Source organism: Leucopleurus acutus (assembly GCF_964270905.1).
Source record: "Leucopleurus acutus genome assembly, chromosome: 5".
NCBI lineage: Eukaryota > Metazoa > Chordata > Mammalia > Artiodactyla > Delphinidae > Leucopleurus > Leucopleurus acutus.
In genome coordinates this window covers 143,218,353-143,236,298 of record NC_139147.1, presented here as the reverse complement: position 1 = coordinate 143,236,298, position 17,946 = coordinate 143,218,353, and the positions used below count along the sequence as shown (strand labels likewise).

At 44.2% G+C, this 17,946-nt stretch overlaps 1 protein-coding gene across 1 annotated transcript in view; it reads right to left on the bottom strand.

The window, feature by feature from the left end:
* Window positions 1–9,700, bottom strand: part of RARB (retinoic acid receptor beta) — a 185,907-nt gene extending 176,207 nt beyond the window's left edge. Inside the window, exon 1 of the mRNA XM_082840503.1 lies at window positions 9,142–9,700. Coding sequence (XP_082696629.1) covers window positions 9,142–9,298 — 157 coding nt within the window. The 5' untranslated portion in view covers window positions 9,299–9,700. The remainder of the gene's footprint in view (window positions 1–9,141) is intronic.
* Between the last annotated feature and the right edge of the window lie 8,246 nt (window positions 9,701–17,946).

The following is a 17,946-nucleotide window of genomic DNA, read 5'->3' as shown; positions in this document are numbered from 1 at the left end:
CTACTGTATAAAATATGTAACCAGCAAGGACCTACTGTATAGCACACGGAACTCTATTCAATATTCTGTAACAACCTATATGGGAAAAGAATTTGAAAAAGAATGGATATGTGTATATGTATAACTGAATCACTTTGCTGTACACCTGAAACTAACACAACACTGTAAATCAACTATACTCCAATAAAATCTTAAACTGATTTTTAAAAAAATATCATCTAATAGACCTAACCCCCAAAGACATTATTTACCAGACACTCGAAACATCCATATGAGTCTTCAAGAAGCAAGTTCAGAAGGTATGCACTTATTCCACTGCATAGTTTAAAACTCCGCATCGTAAACCACACTTAGAATGGACCTCTGCAGCTACCCCCAGAAAAACTTCTTTCCTGCTCCGTATGACAAAAATGCGGAACCTACGTAATCCTCCACTTATGCACCAGCTCTGGTTCTCAGTGGGTTTTAGTTTTTTCTGGAATCAAACTCAGGTTCAAAGTCCTAAGGAGACTGTGTTTGTGTTACAGGGGGCTGTGTCACAGTGACATGTGTATACAAGCGTCTCCCGTACACTGTGAGTCCAGGGAGCAGGGACCACATGGGCTTCGTCTTGGTGTGTCTGTCCCATCCCCCTGCTCCTGCCAACCCCTGAACACATCAGGGAGCCTGGCACACAGCAGACATCCAAGAGCCATTTGTTGTTTGTTTGTTTGTTTCGGTACGTGGGCCTCTCCCCGCTGTGGCCTCTCCCGTTGCGGAGCACAGGCTCCGGATGCGCAGGCTCAGCGGCCATGGCTCACGGGCTCAGCCACTCCGCGGCATGTGGGATCCTCCCGGACCGGGGCACGAACCCGTGTTCCCTGCATCGGCAGGCGGACTCTCAACCAGTGCGCCACCAGGGAAACCCTCCAAGGGCCATTTGTTGAACAGCACTCTGCAAGATGGAATCCATCAGTGAGTAATCGAAATGTACTGGCCCCTGACAGCATCTCTGGGCAAAGTGTACCGTGACCACCTGGAAGGTGACAACCCTCAGGTGTAAAAGCCAATTATTTGTTCCAAATGGATGCCACTGCATCAGGACCACAGTGCTGTCCCACTGTGACAAATAGGAAGGATGGTCCCCCGGGTGATGAGCCACAGTCAGAGGAACCATTTCACAGAGGAAAGAGATGCCAACTCGACAAACATGGTCTCTGTTAGTGAAGGCATGCAAGCCGCAGTGTCGCGCTGAAACCAGAGCAGCTCTACTCGGGGACCTCTGTGTGTTTTCAGGGCAGAGTAGAATCCTCATTTACATTAGCTATTATATTACAAATCCTGCAATGTCCCATGCCATGGCTGTAGACATCGATCCCGTGTCAAGACAGGCTATTTCTCAGCCCATAGGCAGCGCGAGGACCACAGATGGACAGATGCTCGCAGGGTAATGCGTGTGCGTGAGCGGGCAGAGAGGCCGCCGTAAAACTCTCAGAGTGACAACTCCACAGCCTCTGGGCTGAGGGCAAGGAACTCACTACCCCTACCTCTCTAGAGCGCTCTCCTTGCACAGGTGGCAGGATAACCTCTGTAAGGCCATTTAGGACTTGTGCCGCTAGAAACCCAACACGGGTTTCTGGAAACTCTGGCCCAGGAAACAGAAAGACGGCCTTCATCTGCATCCTCTGGCTTTCGCAGCAAATCCAAACCCGTTCATCCTGTCTCTAGTTCCTATTGTTTCCTCTGATAAGCAGGGCCCCAGTGAACAATTAAAGCTTTCAATAAATAATCTCTAAGCACATTCATTTGATTGACTGTTATTTGATACAGCAGTTAGTTTCAATGGGGCAGTTAATATTGATCACATAAAGTACTCCAGACAAACATGAAACAGTTCCAGAACTCCATGGATTATTACCCTTTATCTGCCAGTCATCCGGGTTACTTGTAATGGTCACGGAATTTAAAATCAATAATAACAATTAGTGTTCCGTACACCAAAACAGATGAATCATTTGAAGTGGGTTTTCATATAAGATCAAAGGTAAAGTGTGCCCATCACGTGGGAGAAGGCTCTCTGAGTTTCCAGGACACACTTGGCAAGGTACTTTCAGGCAAGTCTTCAACACAGCCAGCAAGACAGAAAGAACGGTATTTAGGAGATGTGATCATAAAAACGCACGTGAAACCCCTGACTGTCTTAATCCAAAAAGATGAAGGGTAAAAGATAAAAGTGATCGAAATGAATGCTAACAAACAGTAAAATTAATGGGACTGGGAATTTACTTCCTCTGAGATACGCTTCTAGCTACCTTTTCCCGCTTCCGATTCACAGGCAATAATCGTGATTTTTTGTAATAAAATGGCAACAACGGTATTTTAGCTCCACAGCACCACTACTGTAATATCTGGATAATTAAAATGCAAAGCAACAGAGAAATGTTTCATCATTGAACTGTAACCATCGCACTATGTGAAATCATCCATCCCAAAGACTTGTTTTTCATCAATTATTTGTTATTTATCTGACGTAAATATAAGGACTAATTAAAATGTATGCCTTTTCACACAGCTTCTTGTCATTAAAGCCAATGAAAGCATTCTGAGGACCATAATGAAATAATTATGTTTGCCTTTAAGAATTCTCTTCAACAACACATGGCAGTACTGAGCTAAATTAAAACATCAGGAACTAAATTTCGCTTGCCTCCATTTCCATTTTAGTTAATTACACCCCCAAGGGTTCCAATAGGCCAGACCCTAAAACATCTTTTGAAGCTGAAACAGCCTTCAGATCATCAGCCTTTTTATAATCATGAACTCTGATGATAAGGTACCGTAGCCCCCAAAGCTTTCATATTTTTGAGAAGAGGTGTTTATTACTGAGGTCTTCGTTTGCTCTGAAAATTAGGGAAGTATTAGGATAAATGTGATCCAAAGCTTCGTTTTCAGGTTAGCTGATACACTCATCTTATCTGGTCTTATCTGCATCATTTCTACCACAGTATTTTGAATTTAGCTATTTTTTTCCCTGATTTGATAACATTTAATCAGTGGCGAAGAGTAATTGATTAATATCAACAACAAAAACATTTCACTATATCTGAGTAGAATCAGGAGAATAACTCCTTATTCAATACTCAAACTTAAAAAAAAACAAAACAAAGAGCAATCTTTAGGAGTACACTGTGAAGCCATGAACTTGAAAAAATAGAATAGGACCCTTTCATTAGGATTTCTCCTTCTCCAGACCTCAAATTGGTGACACTCGTAAAGGCAAGAAAAATAGTAAAAAAAAAATTTTTTTAATCTGAGTTTAAGAGAAAAGGAAGAAGGAAAGAGGAAAGGAAAAACTGCCAGGCGGTGTCAGGGCTGGTGGCAAATGCAGTGGCTTTCACCTGCTGTCAGATGATGCCAATGGGATGGGAACGCGGTGTTTAGAAAAGTAAACAGGAGTCCCAGGGATTAACTCTGACAATGTGAATTCCGCCCATCTGGTTCTGTGTGGAGAGTCAGCAGGGTTCACGGCGGATGATATTTGACTGCCGGATAGACTGTCTTCCGAGACATCAGAGGGAAACTGTTGACAGCTGCGAAACAAGGATCTAGTACATGACAACCTAAAATTGCAATTATAATCTCAGAATCTGCTTTTATTAAAGCCACACCCAGGTCAGTCTTTGTTCCGTTTAGAGAAATTTCCTTTTGGGAATGAGGGACATCGTCACCCACGATCAGCCTTGTTAAAATCAGCTCCCCCGCCCCGTCGCAGCTCGCTTCATCAGCTGCCGGGGAGCCTGTGCTCTGAGAGAGGAAACGCTCAGCAAGGCTGGGTCACCTCCTGACGTCAGTTCCTGTTATCCTGCCTTATCGTGCTGGGGACCAGGAGTCTTATCTTACGGAATGGCCCCCCTTTCAGCTCCCCATCCTGCAAGGCCAGAGAAAAAGCAAGTCAGCGGTTCCACTGCCTGTCTGAATTCCCAACTAAGAAGCTCTGAAAGCTCCAGATAAATGATAGAACACTTGCAGGCTCACCCTCTACGGCTGCCTAGGTGGAGAGAACTTTTGCAACTTTATTTTTTATTCATCGGAAGGGGTTTAGGGGCTGGGATGGGACAGGAATCATGCCTCTTAGTGATGAAGCAAGGAGGCGGGAAGGAAAAGAGGAGCATTCAGGGCGACATATTGAGTGATTAGATTGTGTTATTAGATCTTACAGATGGGCAGGTTATCTCATCTCCTATTTAACAAGAGGTGCTTGGGCCAAGCCACTTACAGACCGGATACTGATAAATCTGAAACTGGAGTTAACTCTCCTCTCTCCCATCACCTCCAACTCCAACTTTTTATGAAGAAGCTGGCCAAGAACTGATACAGATTTGTTCACAGTGATTCAACGTATAATTCCACCCCTCCCCCACTCCCAATACACACACACACACACACGCGCGCGCGCGCGCACACACACACACACATACACATACACACACACACGCTGGCATCAGAGCCCCGGTCATAATACTTAAATCCATATTGCAAGGGACGCCTCCTATTTACAGATCTACATTTTGCCACAAAAGGAATTCGTGTTCAGAAGAATGACCAAGAAGCACAAGGTGATCTTCAGTCATAACAGAAAAATTAAGCTGTGAGTGCTCCAGTTAGACTGACCAGCAAGTCCAAACAAAGGCTTTCTGTGCCACTCCTGGGTACAAGGGGCAACCCTAGGAGATGTCATAATATTGAAATATCTGGCATATTTCAATGGCTTATGTGGGAGTTGTGGCAGTATAGTTGAAAGTGGGTTATTCTAGAAAATCTGAGATGTATGATTGCCATAACTACCCTGTAATTTGAAAGGCAAGATTCTACATTAGTATCTTTTGGAAAGGTTTTTAGCCCAGATTTTTCTGATTAACCTTCATCAAAAAACTCCCATTTCCGAAATAATCTAGTTAATTGATAGTTAACTGAATTTATATTAGAACATTTAAAGTACAAAAATGTCATGTAGGGAGAAATTTATTGGCACTTACATGTAACTCAAACTCTATAGAAGATTCTTTTTAAGATGTTCTAAAATGGAACAGTGCATTCACTGTTTCATAAGTCCTGTTCGACTCGAAGAGTTTTCTATTTTGCAACTGGGTTTTACATCTTCATCTACCTCGCAGACAGTAACTTTCTAGTTAAAAAATTCCCAGCCTTTAAAAAAATTTTTTTCGATTTTAAAGATTCTAAATTCCTTGACAGCAGAATTTATAATCTTCATCATTTATCACGTATTTCCCTTCTGAGATTATCTATGCATTACATTTCACAAGAATGTAGAAAGGAGAAAACGGTAAGGTTTTCTTTCATTTTTTAGCCATCTCTGGGGCTTAACATGTTGAAGGGAAATTATAAGCACCTGATATCCACAAGAACTTTCTTGTGTGCTTTAAAGCAAAGTTCTTGACAATACCGACTGGTTATACATGGTCAGAGCCAGGCTTCCAAAAATGAGAAGAAAACTTCTGGTTCAGGTCAGCGAACCTATCAGAAATTGCGCTGCTGGTCATTTATCTACTAAGAGAAGAAAGGCCTAGTTCCCGATGCGAGGGCTTTGCATTTGGGCTGGGAAATCAAATGCTACCAAGAGTTTCCACATCCATTCCACAGCCTAAGCTTAAGGGACACATGACTACCACTCCTAGCATTCTGATCTATTTTGGGGGGAGTCTATCCTTTTCTGGTGATAAAATTTAAACTTCTGCATTTTTTCTTGTAAGTTGCACATCAGTGCTTCCCTACCCAAAGTGCCGAGTTACCTGGATACAGAAAAAATTTTAGTAATTATTTTTTCCTATGGGGAAGGAAAACTTTGTGAATCTTCCACTTGTTTTCAAACGGCCCTGTCCTGCACTCCCTGAGATTTAGGTAGAATTCCCTTTTCTTTTCTTCTTTCTGATGGTGTTAGTTACCACTGTCATGTGGCCGAGAAGCAGAAAATTATGTCCTACTTTAGAAAAACAATTGAGCCTTTTCACTGAAATATTTATTCAAAACCCCATTCAGTTCATACGGTGGCTGTCAGCCTTTATTTAGTCTCTCTTTCAGAGGGTATCTGTGATTTTGCCACTTTGACCCCAATTTATATCTCACTAGGAGAGGATTTAGATACTGTTTAATACTTAAAATTCAGGTCCCAGTGCTTTGGAAAGGAGACGTCTTTCCTTCCTAAATCATAACATCGATACTGTTTGTTTTTAAAAACAGATTATTTCTCGTTAGAAAAGAAAATCTGTTTTTCCTTTTTTCTTTTGATGTGTTAGGAGCAGGGTGAAGACAGGGAAAAGGGCCAAGAAGTTGTCACACTCATGATTTCACCGAAAGCAACTACTATATTTAGACCACAAATATTAGGCTTTATCTTATGCTCACTGAGCAATTAATGCTGAAAACATCTGGAGCAGCCTAAACCCAAGGTAATCCACGAGGCACCTGAACAGAGACTTAGTGACTCTGACACCTCCAGGGGCCGTCTTAAATCATATTATTTACACCATGTTCCCTTAGTAACTGGCTACCTGACTTCGAATTTTTAGAGGCAATTCACAGGCCCTACTTCAACCGACAGCTGGTTGGCATATCCTTTTTCTGTCTTAAAATTAAAAGGGAAAATAAAGAGAATATTCTAACACCCTTCAAAGAATGCTTCTGGTGTGTTGTACATTCAAAGGGTTTACTCCGATTCCTACACACACACAAGAGACACACACACACCACAAAAAAATAAGTAGGATCTCGAAGCAGAAAATAGTTTTGGTTAGAATTTAGTACTATTTTTTCCCTCCTGGCCCACTGTTTCCTCTGTGTTAAGAGCACAAACAGATCTGCTTCTTGTCAAAACAGTCATTGAGTAAAATGGAAAAGGTTGTGGTTTTTATGTTTGTACTTATACAAACAGGGCCCTAATATGCTTTAACTTCAAAAGCCCTAACTGGCTGTGCCACCCTGAGCCAAACACCGCGAGGCAGAGCTGTGTCAGAACTTTTATTTATGCTTAAAAACTTAAACCACTTGAACGACTAAACTGACCTGTCCTAAAGCGGTTTGTGCGACTCCGCAGGGGCCTGAGCCATATTTACACTCTATTCATTTAACCTGGAGTCCGGGGGTGGGAATCCAAACCCTTGTGAAATTGACCACAGTGAGCACTAATTGCCCTGCTTACAAAAATAAGACACTGAAATTTCTGAAATCCCTTTGTCATTTGCCTTTATTTACTTTGTCTAATGCAAGTTTCTTTGATTAGCTGAACTTTGCTGTTATCAACACTTCTTGCTTATCAGCTGGCCCTAGGTGAATGACACATTCACCACTAGCCTCTCCCCAGATAAGGCAAATCCCTTGTTTAACTTGTTCAAGAACAAACAAAGTTCCCCCCCAAACTCCTGCAACTTAATAGGCACTTTTGGAGAGTTAATTACAAAAGGAAGAATGTCTACTTGTAAAACCTCTACTAGGTCTAATAGCTTGATGCCAGGGTCCTGAGCATTCTTTTTTCCTTTGTTAAAAAACGTTTCATTAAAACTTTCTCTCACAAGAAAAAGTTTGAGGGAGCCCTAGTTCCCTGAGATTCCAAATGAAACTGTTCATACTGTTTTAATTGCTACAGAGAGGAGGAGGGTAGGGTCTAAAAGATCTGTTAGTGGGTTGGAAAATTATTTTCTAACAGTTTCTTTGAGCTCTCCAGAAAGAAAATAGGCAGCAGGAAAGAAAGCATTTGAAAAGCAGCTGAAAATGAGGACGCCTTCTGAAAATGATATTCTTTTTACCGTGGTTATGGCTCTACGAAATACTTAGTCTGAAAATGATATTCTTTTTACCCTGGTTATGGCTCTACGAAATACTAAGTCAGACAACTAGACTGTTGGCATCAGATGGTTATTGACTTTTCAGCTACAAACCTGTTGATTTCCTGGACCCCTGAAGCAAGTCTTTATTCTTAAGAAAAAGTTTGAAAAGAGGACGATTTAAATCTTGTCATTGTCCCCTCTCTCTCCCCTCTCTTTAGATAAGCCATCACGTTATTAGGAAAACTCAATTTCTTCCAGTTAAACTTTGACCTCTTTGAAAACAAAGATTTAAAATGTCATTTTCAGGCTAATGCTCCAATGAATTGTCAAATAAAGTACTAAAAACATTTTGATAGATAGCTGAGCCATTTATCTAAATCACTGTCAGGGCAGCGATGCGTCCAGCAGGCTCCCACTACAGCCACCCGAAGGTGGGATTTTCTGGGACTGCTGGCCATTTCTCAAGCCTGCAGCCAGGCTACTGTTGACCAGTGCGTGCCTCGGCACCCTCTCAGAATCAGATAACCAAATAGTCAATATTTTTTTAAAAAACTGAGCTACCCCACTTATGTTTCCTTTCCTTTAACCGACGTCCAGGTTCCCGGCTGAACTGCAAGATATGGAAATAATGGATGGCTCAGCCCAAGGGGTGTTCATTGCCAGTAGTTTTCTAGCAAAACAGCAACTTCTTAGAGCAACAAAGTGACTCGGAAAGGTGGCAGCAGGGTCAATGCTAAGAAATATTGCCTTTCCTCCGCAAGGAAAACATTGGCGGAGGCAGCTTTAACTGGTCATTTATGAACTTCAGGAGCAGCAGCAACCTTAATTAGGCTAAATTCCTTGCAAGGAAGATGTCATATTTTAATTACTTTGGACTGTTGAAACACACAAGGGGGGGGATATACATGTAACTAGTAGCTAATCCAAAGAACAGCAAAGTTAAATTCCCCTCTGCATATATCTTAGTAAAAACTGTACCAACGTTGTCAAATTGCCTCACTTGAAGAATGTTTCAAAGTCCTGTGGTCACTCTACTTTTTCCCCCCTCCACGCACATTTTCTAAAACTGTTTTCAAGGGACTGTAGGGTCGGTAAGGAGAGAAGCAGGGGTCGGCAGGGGTTGTTTGGGAAGAAAACATCTAACAGGAAATTTTCAGCAGAGGGAATCAATATGCACACCAGCACAGCACACCCTTTCAGCATTAAATCATTAAATCCTTTGTCTGGCTACCAGTGCAATTTGTTTCCAATGTCTTCATTGCATGCAAGCGAGACAATTCATATTTTTTTCTTGGTAGAAGAAGGGAAAAAATAAACCTACATTGCGCAGTGTGCCGATGCTGCCATTCGGTTTGGGTCAATCCACTGAAGCATGCTTTGAGAGCTTTCTCCTGGAGCATGCAGGAAGACGGGCTCGCAGTGTAGAAATCCAGGATTTGCCCAGGACTCACTGACAGGACATCCATACAGTCAAACATGATCTCCCCTGCACCGAATGTCTGCAAAAGTGCTTATCCTCTAGGTGTGGAGGCAAATGGCATAGAAAAGTCCACCCAACTCCATCAAACTCTGCCCCCTTTTTGGCACGTAGGCTGTTGGTCTTTTTCCCAGCCTCGAATCATGAATTATGACAGACAAGCCAGCTAAAAGCCTGTAATTGATCCAAATGATCATTTACCATTTTCCAGGCTTGCTCGGCCAATCCAGCCGGGGCGGGGGGTTCCCAGAAAGAGCCCAAGTTCTCCTTCTAGGCAGACGCCTGCAAAAAGCCTTCGGAAAGCGGTGCGGATCCTACCCGGACGGTGCCCAGACCAGCCCTGCCCGGCTCGCGCGCGTCCTCGGCATCCCCGTCCTCAGGCGGCTCGCGCGGGGACTCTGGTCCCCCCTTTGGCAAAGAATAGACCCTCCTGCCTCTGAACAGCTCACTTCCTACTACTTCTGTCACACAGAATGAAAGATTGAATTGCCTAATATATGCGAGTGAACTTTCGGTGAACCCTTCCCGGGCTGCTAACCTTCAAATGACCCAGCGAGTCTGACATCACCAGCTCCCAGGATTCTCACAGAGCCGAGCACTCCCAGCAGCCCCGCCGCGCGGGCGGCCCGCGGCCCGGGCGCGCGCACCTCCCGCCCCGCGTCTCCGCTCCGAGCGCGCGGGGCCCGGGGCGCCCGGAGCCACAGGGAGGAGGAGTGCGCGCGGTCCGGAGCCGCCGGGAGGAGCGCGCGGGGCCGGGACGCCGCTCGCCAGCTCCCGCCCTTTGCGCCCCAGTTCGCGGGGCTTCGCTCGGCCGCGCGCCCCCGTCGCCCGCCCCCGGCCCAGCCTTTACATTCCTCCGTGCGCCTGTCTGTCTGTTAAATGCCTTGTAACGTGTGTTTTTCCACTCCTGCAAAAGCACAGCAAGCCCTAAACCGGAGCACGGAGAAGAGCTGCCCCTGGGGAAGCCTGGGGTCCAGAAACTTCCCATTTGATAGTCTTTTTCTGTCTGTCCCTATTGCAGGCCGAAGGGACTGCGTCGGCTCGGGAGTAGAAAAAAAAAAAAATCCAGCTTTCTGGATTCATTTACTTCTTAAAATTCTCCCAAGTCTACACACAGCCTACGAAGGAGTCGAGAATTATCGCTAGTTCCTCCTGCCCCAGACACACACAGACAATCACACAGATATGCAGGACCTCATAATATAATACAATGGTCAACAGTGTGGATGTGGAAGTCAAAACTGAACTAGATTCCAACCCACTGAGCAGCTATGGGATCTGGGACAAGTACCTAACCTCCCCAAGCCTCAGTTTCCTCATCTGAAAAATGGGAGCATGCTACTGGCCACCTCAACGGATTGCTGTGAGGACAAAAAGAAACAGTGCTTGCATGGCACTCAGCACACACCCTAGACCAGTTAGCTGTGACTCATCCTCTTCTTTTTAACTGGGGAAACAGAAGCCCAGGGAGGCTGAGAGCTGCTTGAGGTCCCACAGCTCAGAATCATGGCTAGAACCCAGCTCCCTGGAATCCCAGCCCAACGTGGAAATAACTTTTCTGTTGCGGACGAGCGCGGCTGAGCCCTGTCATCACATCCCCACCCCACCCCACCCCCACATAACTAAACACAGATTTGAGAACTGGTTAAAGTGTGAAAGTTCTGTATTTCCAAGGGCCACTTTTCACCCGTACTAGCCCCTGCTCAAACTTGGCTATTTATTAGAAGACAGTAATTTTAAGGAAGAGGGACTAATTTTTTGGTACCTCTCACACTGAAGCTTTTCAGCCATCCCTGAGAAAGACAGATGAAGAGTTTACAAATCAACCCAGGCAGAAAGCTGGGAACGGGAGAGCCAATCCACCCTGCAGCCATTTTGCACCACTTGCTTAAAGGATGCAAGGTACATCAAAGAAAGGAAGCTCCGGGGGAGGGATTAAAACACGTTAAGTCTTCCACTGCCCCTCCACCGTTGACTAATAATTCTCCCACAAAGCAGGGAGGGCGAGTGGGCGGGCAGGGGGGGACGGCTTCCTTGCCCCTCGCAGGGAAGGGCGCGCTGCAGTCTCCTTTCTGTGAATGGGCTGGTATGTGCCCTGGCATCCAAGCCTTCTAAAAGCCTGTTGGGCACTCGCCCCGTGCTGCTGGGCTAGCAGAGCTGCTGAGTGGCACTCATGTGTAACATGAAAAGTATGCATGGCACACACTTACCAAGTCAAAGACTCTTTCAGGAAGGTGTAGGCAAACAATTTTCAGCCCAGCAAGCTCAGTTCTTGCGATTGCAAAGTCCAGGGTGATAAAGGGGTAAGCTTTTGCTGAAACTATGTGTTTGTTATTCTCGCTCTCTCTCTCTTTTATATGGTCATCATTTTGCAACAGAGCTTTATTATAAGAAATCCTTTAACTACAAAGAAAACACACATTTTAAACAAGGAGCGCAGAGGAATTTACAAAACATTTAACACTGTCATTAAGATAGTTGTAAAGATACATAAAGCACCACACTGCCAACTGCTGCATGGTCCATGGGACTTACAGCTCCAAATGCTTATTTGAGGTCCTCAGAGTGCCTTGGAAACTGGGCTCGTTTTGTACAGGATCATGGAGGTGGGTGAAAAGTTCTTTGAGGAGGGAGAGGAGGGAGCTATATTTAAAGTACAGCAGGAGGAACTAAGAGATGAGAAACATGGCACCGTGGCCAGGTGTGTGTGTACGGGTTACCGTGGCACTTACCTGCTCACTCAGCATCTTTCCAAAGGGTAGGGTGCACTGGTCACAAGGAAGTGAACATGCACATGGGGTCCCCCAAATTCTGTTTACTCTCAGTTCTTAAGGGAGACAACGGCTCCCAAATTTTCTTCCTCAATACTCTGTCACGGCACACAAACAATAACAGAGGGGTGTGTGTGTGTGTGTGTGTGTGTGTGTGTGTGTGTGTGTCTTTGTGTGGTAGGGGTTCAGAGATCGGTGTTTTCTTTCTTTGCACAAGAAAATTTTACATTTCTATTCACCTAGGAACACAGTTCTCTTAACTGTAGAGAAATAAACTCGAGCCTTGAGATGAAGGATCGGGGCTTAAATCCTTGTGAGTGGAACATTATGGGTGTTTTACGGTGCGACAGTATTCACTAGTCAGTTCATCATTTCTCATCATGGATCGATTACGTGGATAGCAACTATTACGGTTATTATTTAATACAAGCGTTAACTTAGAAAGCAGCCCCCAAATTTAGCCACACGTTTCTTATTTCTTCGTCAGTAAATCTAATTCTTATACTTCTTGAAAACTTGATTCTTCTTCTACCTTCTTCATCTTAAAAAAAGATAAGGGAAAAATACACAAATAAGCCCCAGTTCCTTAATACATATCCGTGCACCATAAAGATTAATGAACAGGTAGAAGGTGAAAAATGGCCTAGTTAATTTGTGGATAATGAAGTTTAAACTATCGACACCTATTTTAAACATTAATGAAACATTCTGGAAGAACCGTTTCCCAAATATCCTCTTGGTAAGGCATAAAATAACATTCCGATATGTGTCACTGCCCCTGTTTTCTTTATGCTCGATCAATGATAAAAGGAACTCTAATAAAAGTATTTCCAACCACAAACAAACAAACAAGCAAAAGTTTGAGCCCCAAATTCATTTTGTTTCAGAGTAACTGTGTATTTGTCAGTGTGACACAGCACATTTGAAACCCATAATCATAAAACAAAAATTTATAGCCAGGGTTCAGGGTCTACATCTGTTTCTCTGGTTTCTGTACAGCAATTACCCACTGGACAATCCAGAAAGAAACACCATGAATCATGCTCTGCAGACATGTTTGAACTGGAGAGTTTGGTGAAGAAAGAGCAGGCGTCTCTGTGCACCAGCACTGCAGCCGGCTGTGTTCAAAACTGGTCACATGCCTCGTGATGTCTAAATAAAAAGATTCTCACAGGCGCTGACATCCACCCCAGGCACAAGTCATGCAAAGTGCTGGCCACATGGAGGTGGGGCGGAGAGCGGCGGACACGGATCGTATTTTAAGAAGACACACCTGTCTCTTACATGGTTTTGTTTTTATTTATTTACTTTTACTTTTTTTTTGTTTCGTTTTACCCTTAGTCTCATGTAAACCCCTCTTGCCACACTTCTGTGGAAAAAGCAAATGGCAGCACTGAGGGGAGCGTGGGTTTCAGCAGGGCAGCCCGGGCAGGGGTGTGTAGCGGCACAGGGTAAATGCTGAGCTGTTCCAGGGGCTTCTGCACCCCCTGGCTCAGCCGCTTCCCGCGCTGGGAGCAGGGGAAGTCCTAACACTGATGAACAGCAGAAAGTGCCCTGGACCGTCCGTCTGAACACCGGCTCCGAGGCCGGGACTGGTGGTGTCCGTGATTCTCAGGCCCACAGACAGCAGGCTGCATCCCAGACATAAGCCCGCATCCCCGCAGACACCGGGTCTTCTCAGAGCCCAGGAAACGTGTTCTTCCTCAGAAACGGCTCTCCACCTCCAGGGCTGGCCGCTGCGTCCTTCCTTCCCTTGGCTCCTTCTTCTGTAGCTTCCTGCTTTTCCCAGTTTCCTGGACGAAGTCTTCCCACCCGTTACTTGCGGACAATGTCCCCAGGACAGGGCCACTGCCCCCCTCCCTTTCCAGACCCGAGTGGCCTCCTGGGCACTTCCCCGCGTTTGCTGTGCGTGGCTCCTGCCCCCAGGTTCCTGCCGGTCCCACCTGGAGAGCAAACTCCTGCCCCCCCCCCCCCGCCCCAACCCGACCCCACCCCCAATCCCCGCAGTGCTAGCAACAGGCTCCAGTGGGTCCTCAGACCCCCGGCCACCTCTGCTGGCACCGGCTCGTATGCGGGAGCCGGGAGGCCTACCTGTGGCTATTTCCTCTTGTTTACTTTTCCCCCCGTTTTAATTTAGATTTTTAAAAAAGTAGTGCATGTTCATAAACACTCAGAGTCCAGGAGATTAAAAGTGAAAAAGTAATGTGTAAACTCTCCATGTGTTCACTCCTCAAATGCCGAGCCCTGTGCCAGGTGCTGGGCCCTGTGCCAGGCATATATCCCTGTATCTTCTGGGGGGATTGTTGCTTTTATACAAATATAATCAAATAATGCATACTGTTCTGCGACATTTTTCTATTTAGTAATAAATAGTACATACAGAACTATCTCATTAAAAAACAACAATAAATAGCTCAATTAAAAAAAACACCAAAAACCCCACAACCCATTAAGCAATGGGCGGAAGACCTGAATAGACATATTTTTCCAAAGAAGGCATACAGATGGCAAACGGGCACATGTAAAGGTCCTCAATTATTACAGACATGCAAAGCAAAATCACAGTATCACCTCACACCTCTCAGAATGGCTATCATCAAAAAGACAACAAATAACAAATGTTGGCAAGGATGTGGAGAGAAGGGGACCTCCGTACACTGTTGGTGGGAATGTAAACTGGTACAGCCACTATGGAAAACGGTATGGTGTTTCCTCAAAAAACAAAAAGGAGAAATCTGAATGATCCAGCAATTTCACTCCAGAGTGTATACCCAGAAAAAACGAAAACACTGATTTGAAAAGATACATGCACCCCAATGTTCATAGCAGCATTATTTGCAATAGCCAAGAGATGGAAGCAACCCAAGTGTCCATGACCAGATAAATGGATAAAGAAGATGTGGCACATATATGCAATGGAATATTACTCAGCCACAAAAAAGAATTTAATTCCGCCATTTGCAACAACTTGGGTGGCCCTAGAGAGTATTATGCTTAGTGAAATAAGTCAGACAGAAAGACAAATAGTCTATGTTATCACTTATATGTGCAATCTAAAAAAATAAAACAAATGAATCAATATAACAAAACAGAAAAACAGAAACAGATTCACAAATATAGAGAACAAACTAGTGGTTACCAGAGGGGAGAGGGAAGGGGCAAGGGGCAAGCAAGGGGTAGGAGATTAAGAGATACAAACTACTATGTATAAAATAGATGAGCAACAAGGGTATATCATACAGCACAGGGAATTATAGCCATTATTTTGTAATAACTTTTAATGGAGTATAATCTATAAAAATGCTGAATCACTATGCTGTAAACCTGAAACTAATATAATATTGTAAATCAACTACACTTCAATTAAGCAACATCAACAACTGAACAGTATTCCTTTACACGAATGCAGTGTAATTCATTTAACAGTGCTCAGTTAGTGGACGTTTAGGTTGTTTTCAGTTTTCCAGTGTTTCAAGAAATGCTGTGGGTATGTGTACCAGTGTAGCAGTGTTGCCAGGTCAAAGATGATGTGCATTTTAAAATTTGATGGCCACACAAAATAGTACTCCAAAATAGTTTTGCTAATATACATTCCCCTTTTGTTCTAAAATGGAGGTCAATAAGCATTTTTCTGTGTAGGGCCATAGGAACTGTTCTAGGTTTTGCAGGCTATACAGTTCCTGTTGCAACTGCTCAGCTCTGCTGCTGTAATATAAAGGAGCCGTAGACCACATGTAAATGAATGGACAGGTGTGTACTTAATAAAATTTTATTTACAAAAACCAGCAGTGGACTGGGTTGACCCATGGGCTGCAGTTTGTCCAGCACTGTTCTAAACCAATATATAATGATTTCACCAAATTCTACATTGCCTTGTTTCTATGCTATAAAACCTAGCCATATACATTTGGGTTTTCTTAACACTTTAATTTTCCTTCCCGTTTAAAAGCTTCACCCAATTTCAACTTGTATAACCACACAAAAAATAATACGGCTCTTTTCTTACATTACTTCATCCAGAGCCACCTTTATTTCTCTCTTGGTTTATCATTTCCCACTTTCCTACTCATTTTCTTCACTTCCTTCTGTAAGGAGTGTGGGATAGCATGTCTCCTTGAAATGAGCACAGATGCCCCCATACTTCTGTTTTTTTCATTTTTTGCACCACTGAACGCCGGGTGGCATGCTGGGATCCTGGTTCCCTGACCAGGGATGGAACCCGTGCCCCCTGCAGTGGAAACACAGAGTTGTAACCACTGGACCGCCAGGGAAGTCCCCGAACCCTGCTTTAAAGTCAGTCATTTCCATCAACTCCCACTTCCGCTAACATAGGATGGCAAGTATTTGGGAGATGGAAAATGTCACAATGACTCCTGAGAATAAACGCCAATGGCACCACCATGCTACAACCCGTCTGTATTATTCTGCCTGAATTATTTGCTCTGTCTCATCTCAGTACATCTTCCAATGAGCTAAGGGTAGATGTGCCACCCAGCTGGCAGAGCGCTTAGAAGAATCGTGATACTCTTTTAGGGCTGGAAGGAAGCACAAAGGGTTCTAAGAGTGCTCTGTAATTATTTCATGTTAATAGTATTAATAAAGGATAATGTCTATAGCTGAGATGTCTTCCTGAAGCCTAGTTCAGCACTTAATTTTTTTAGATCATCTGTATGACCAGAGGCTATTAGGTGGCTCTTAAACCGTGCTGTTTAAATTAGTTAAAATTCCATACAATTGAAAAACTTAGTTGCTCAGTCATACTGGCCACATTTCAAGTGCTCGAAAGCCTCATGCAGCTAGTGGCTATCATGTCAACAGGACAGCACAGATACAGAACATGTTCGTCATTGCAGAAAGTTCTATTGGACCAGTGTTCTTAAAAGGTGAGCTGAGTGATCAGAGAGGCGGTGTAGCCTAGTGGGTGGGGCCGTGGAGTCGGGACATGGACTGAGTTTCAACTCCAGCTTCACCTCTTACCAGCTGTGTGACCCTGGTCCTGTGTTACTTAACCGCTACCCGCCTCAATTCCCTCACCTGTAAAATGCAGATATTAATGGTTCCTACCTTAAAGGATTGTGGTAAAGATCGAACGAGGTAATACAAGTAAAAAGCACTTAGAGCATTACCTGGGATATAATACGTACTTTTAAAAATGTTAGTGGAATGTCTGTAAGGAGAAAGTGACGTCAGGAACACAGAGCTCCAACACTACTCAACTACCTCTGGTACCAGGTACAGAGACACTTCTGTCAGGGCAGTAATTTTCAACCAGGAGGCACAGTTCAGGCCGTGAGGTCCAGGCATATGCAATTAGGGCAAGTTCCCCAGGAGATTTTGCTATAGGTGCCTGGTTTGAGTTCCACAGCGCTGAAGCACTATTACATATATTATATTTTTAGAAAGGATGGTGTCTTTTATTTTACAAAGCAGACACTGAGTCAGAATGGCAATGAAATATTTGACAAGTCCCACCCCGACGCTCCTTGTGGAAGGCAGAAGGTAGCTCACATGGCATGCTGATTTCTGCAAAGTGGTATTTAGCCTCAGGAACATAAGGCCAAGTATGGATAATTAAATGGCAAGGATATCGCACAAAATGGAAGGTTGGCATTATTTATCTATCTTCTCTTCCCATCCATTCATCCATGCATCCGTCTATCCATCCTATCCACCTACTCACTCTTCTACTTCACCCATCCACCCACCTGTCCATTACCCATCTACCAATCCATCTACCCTGCTAGTTATACACCCACCACGTGGTCCATCTGCCCATCTGCTTACCCATCTACCCATCATCCACCCAGGATCCAGCTACCGGAGGTGATGGAGGGAGTGTGGCTTTTTGGCAGCAATATCTAGAGTAGGGAGAGGGATA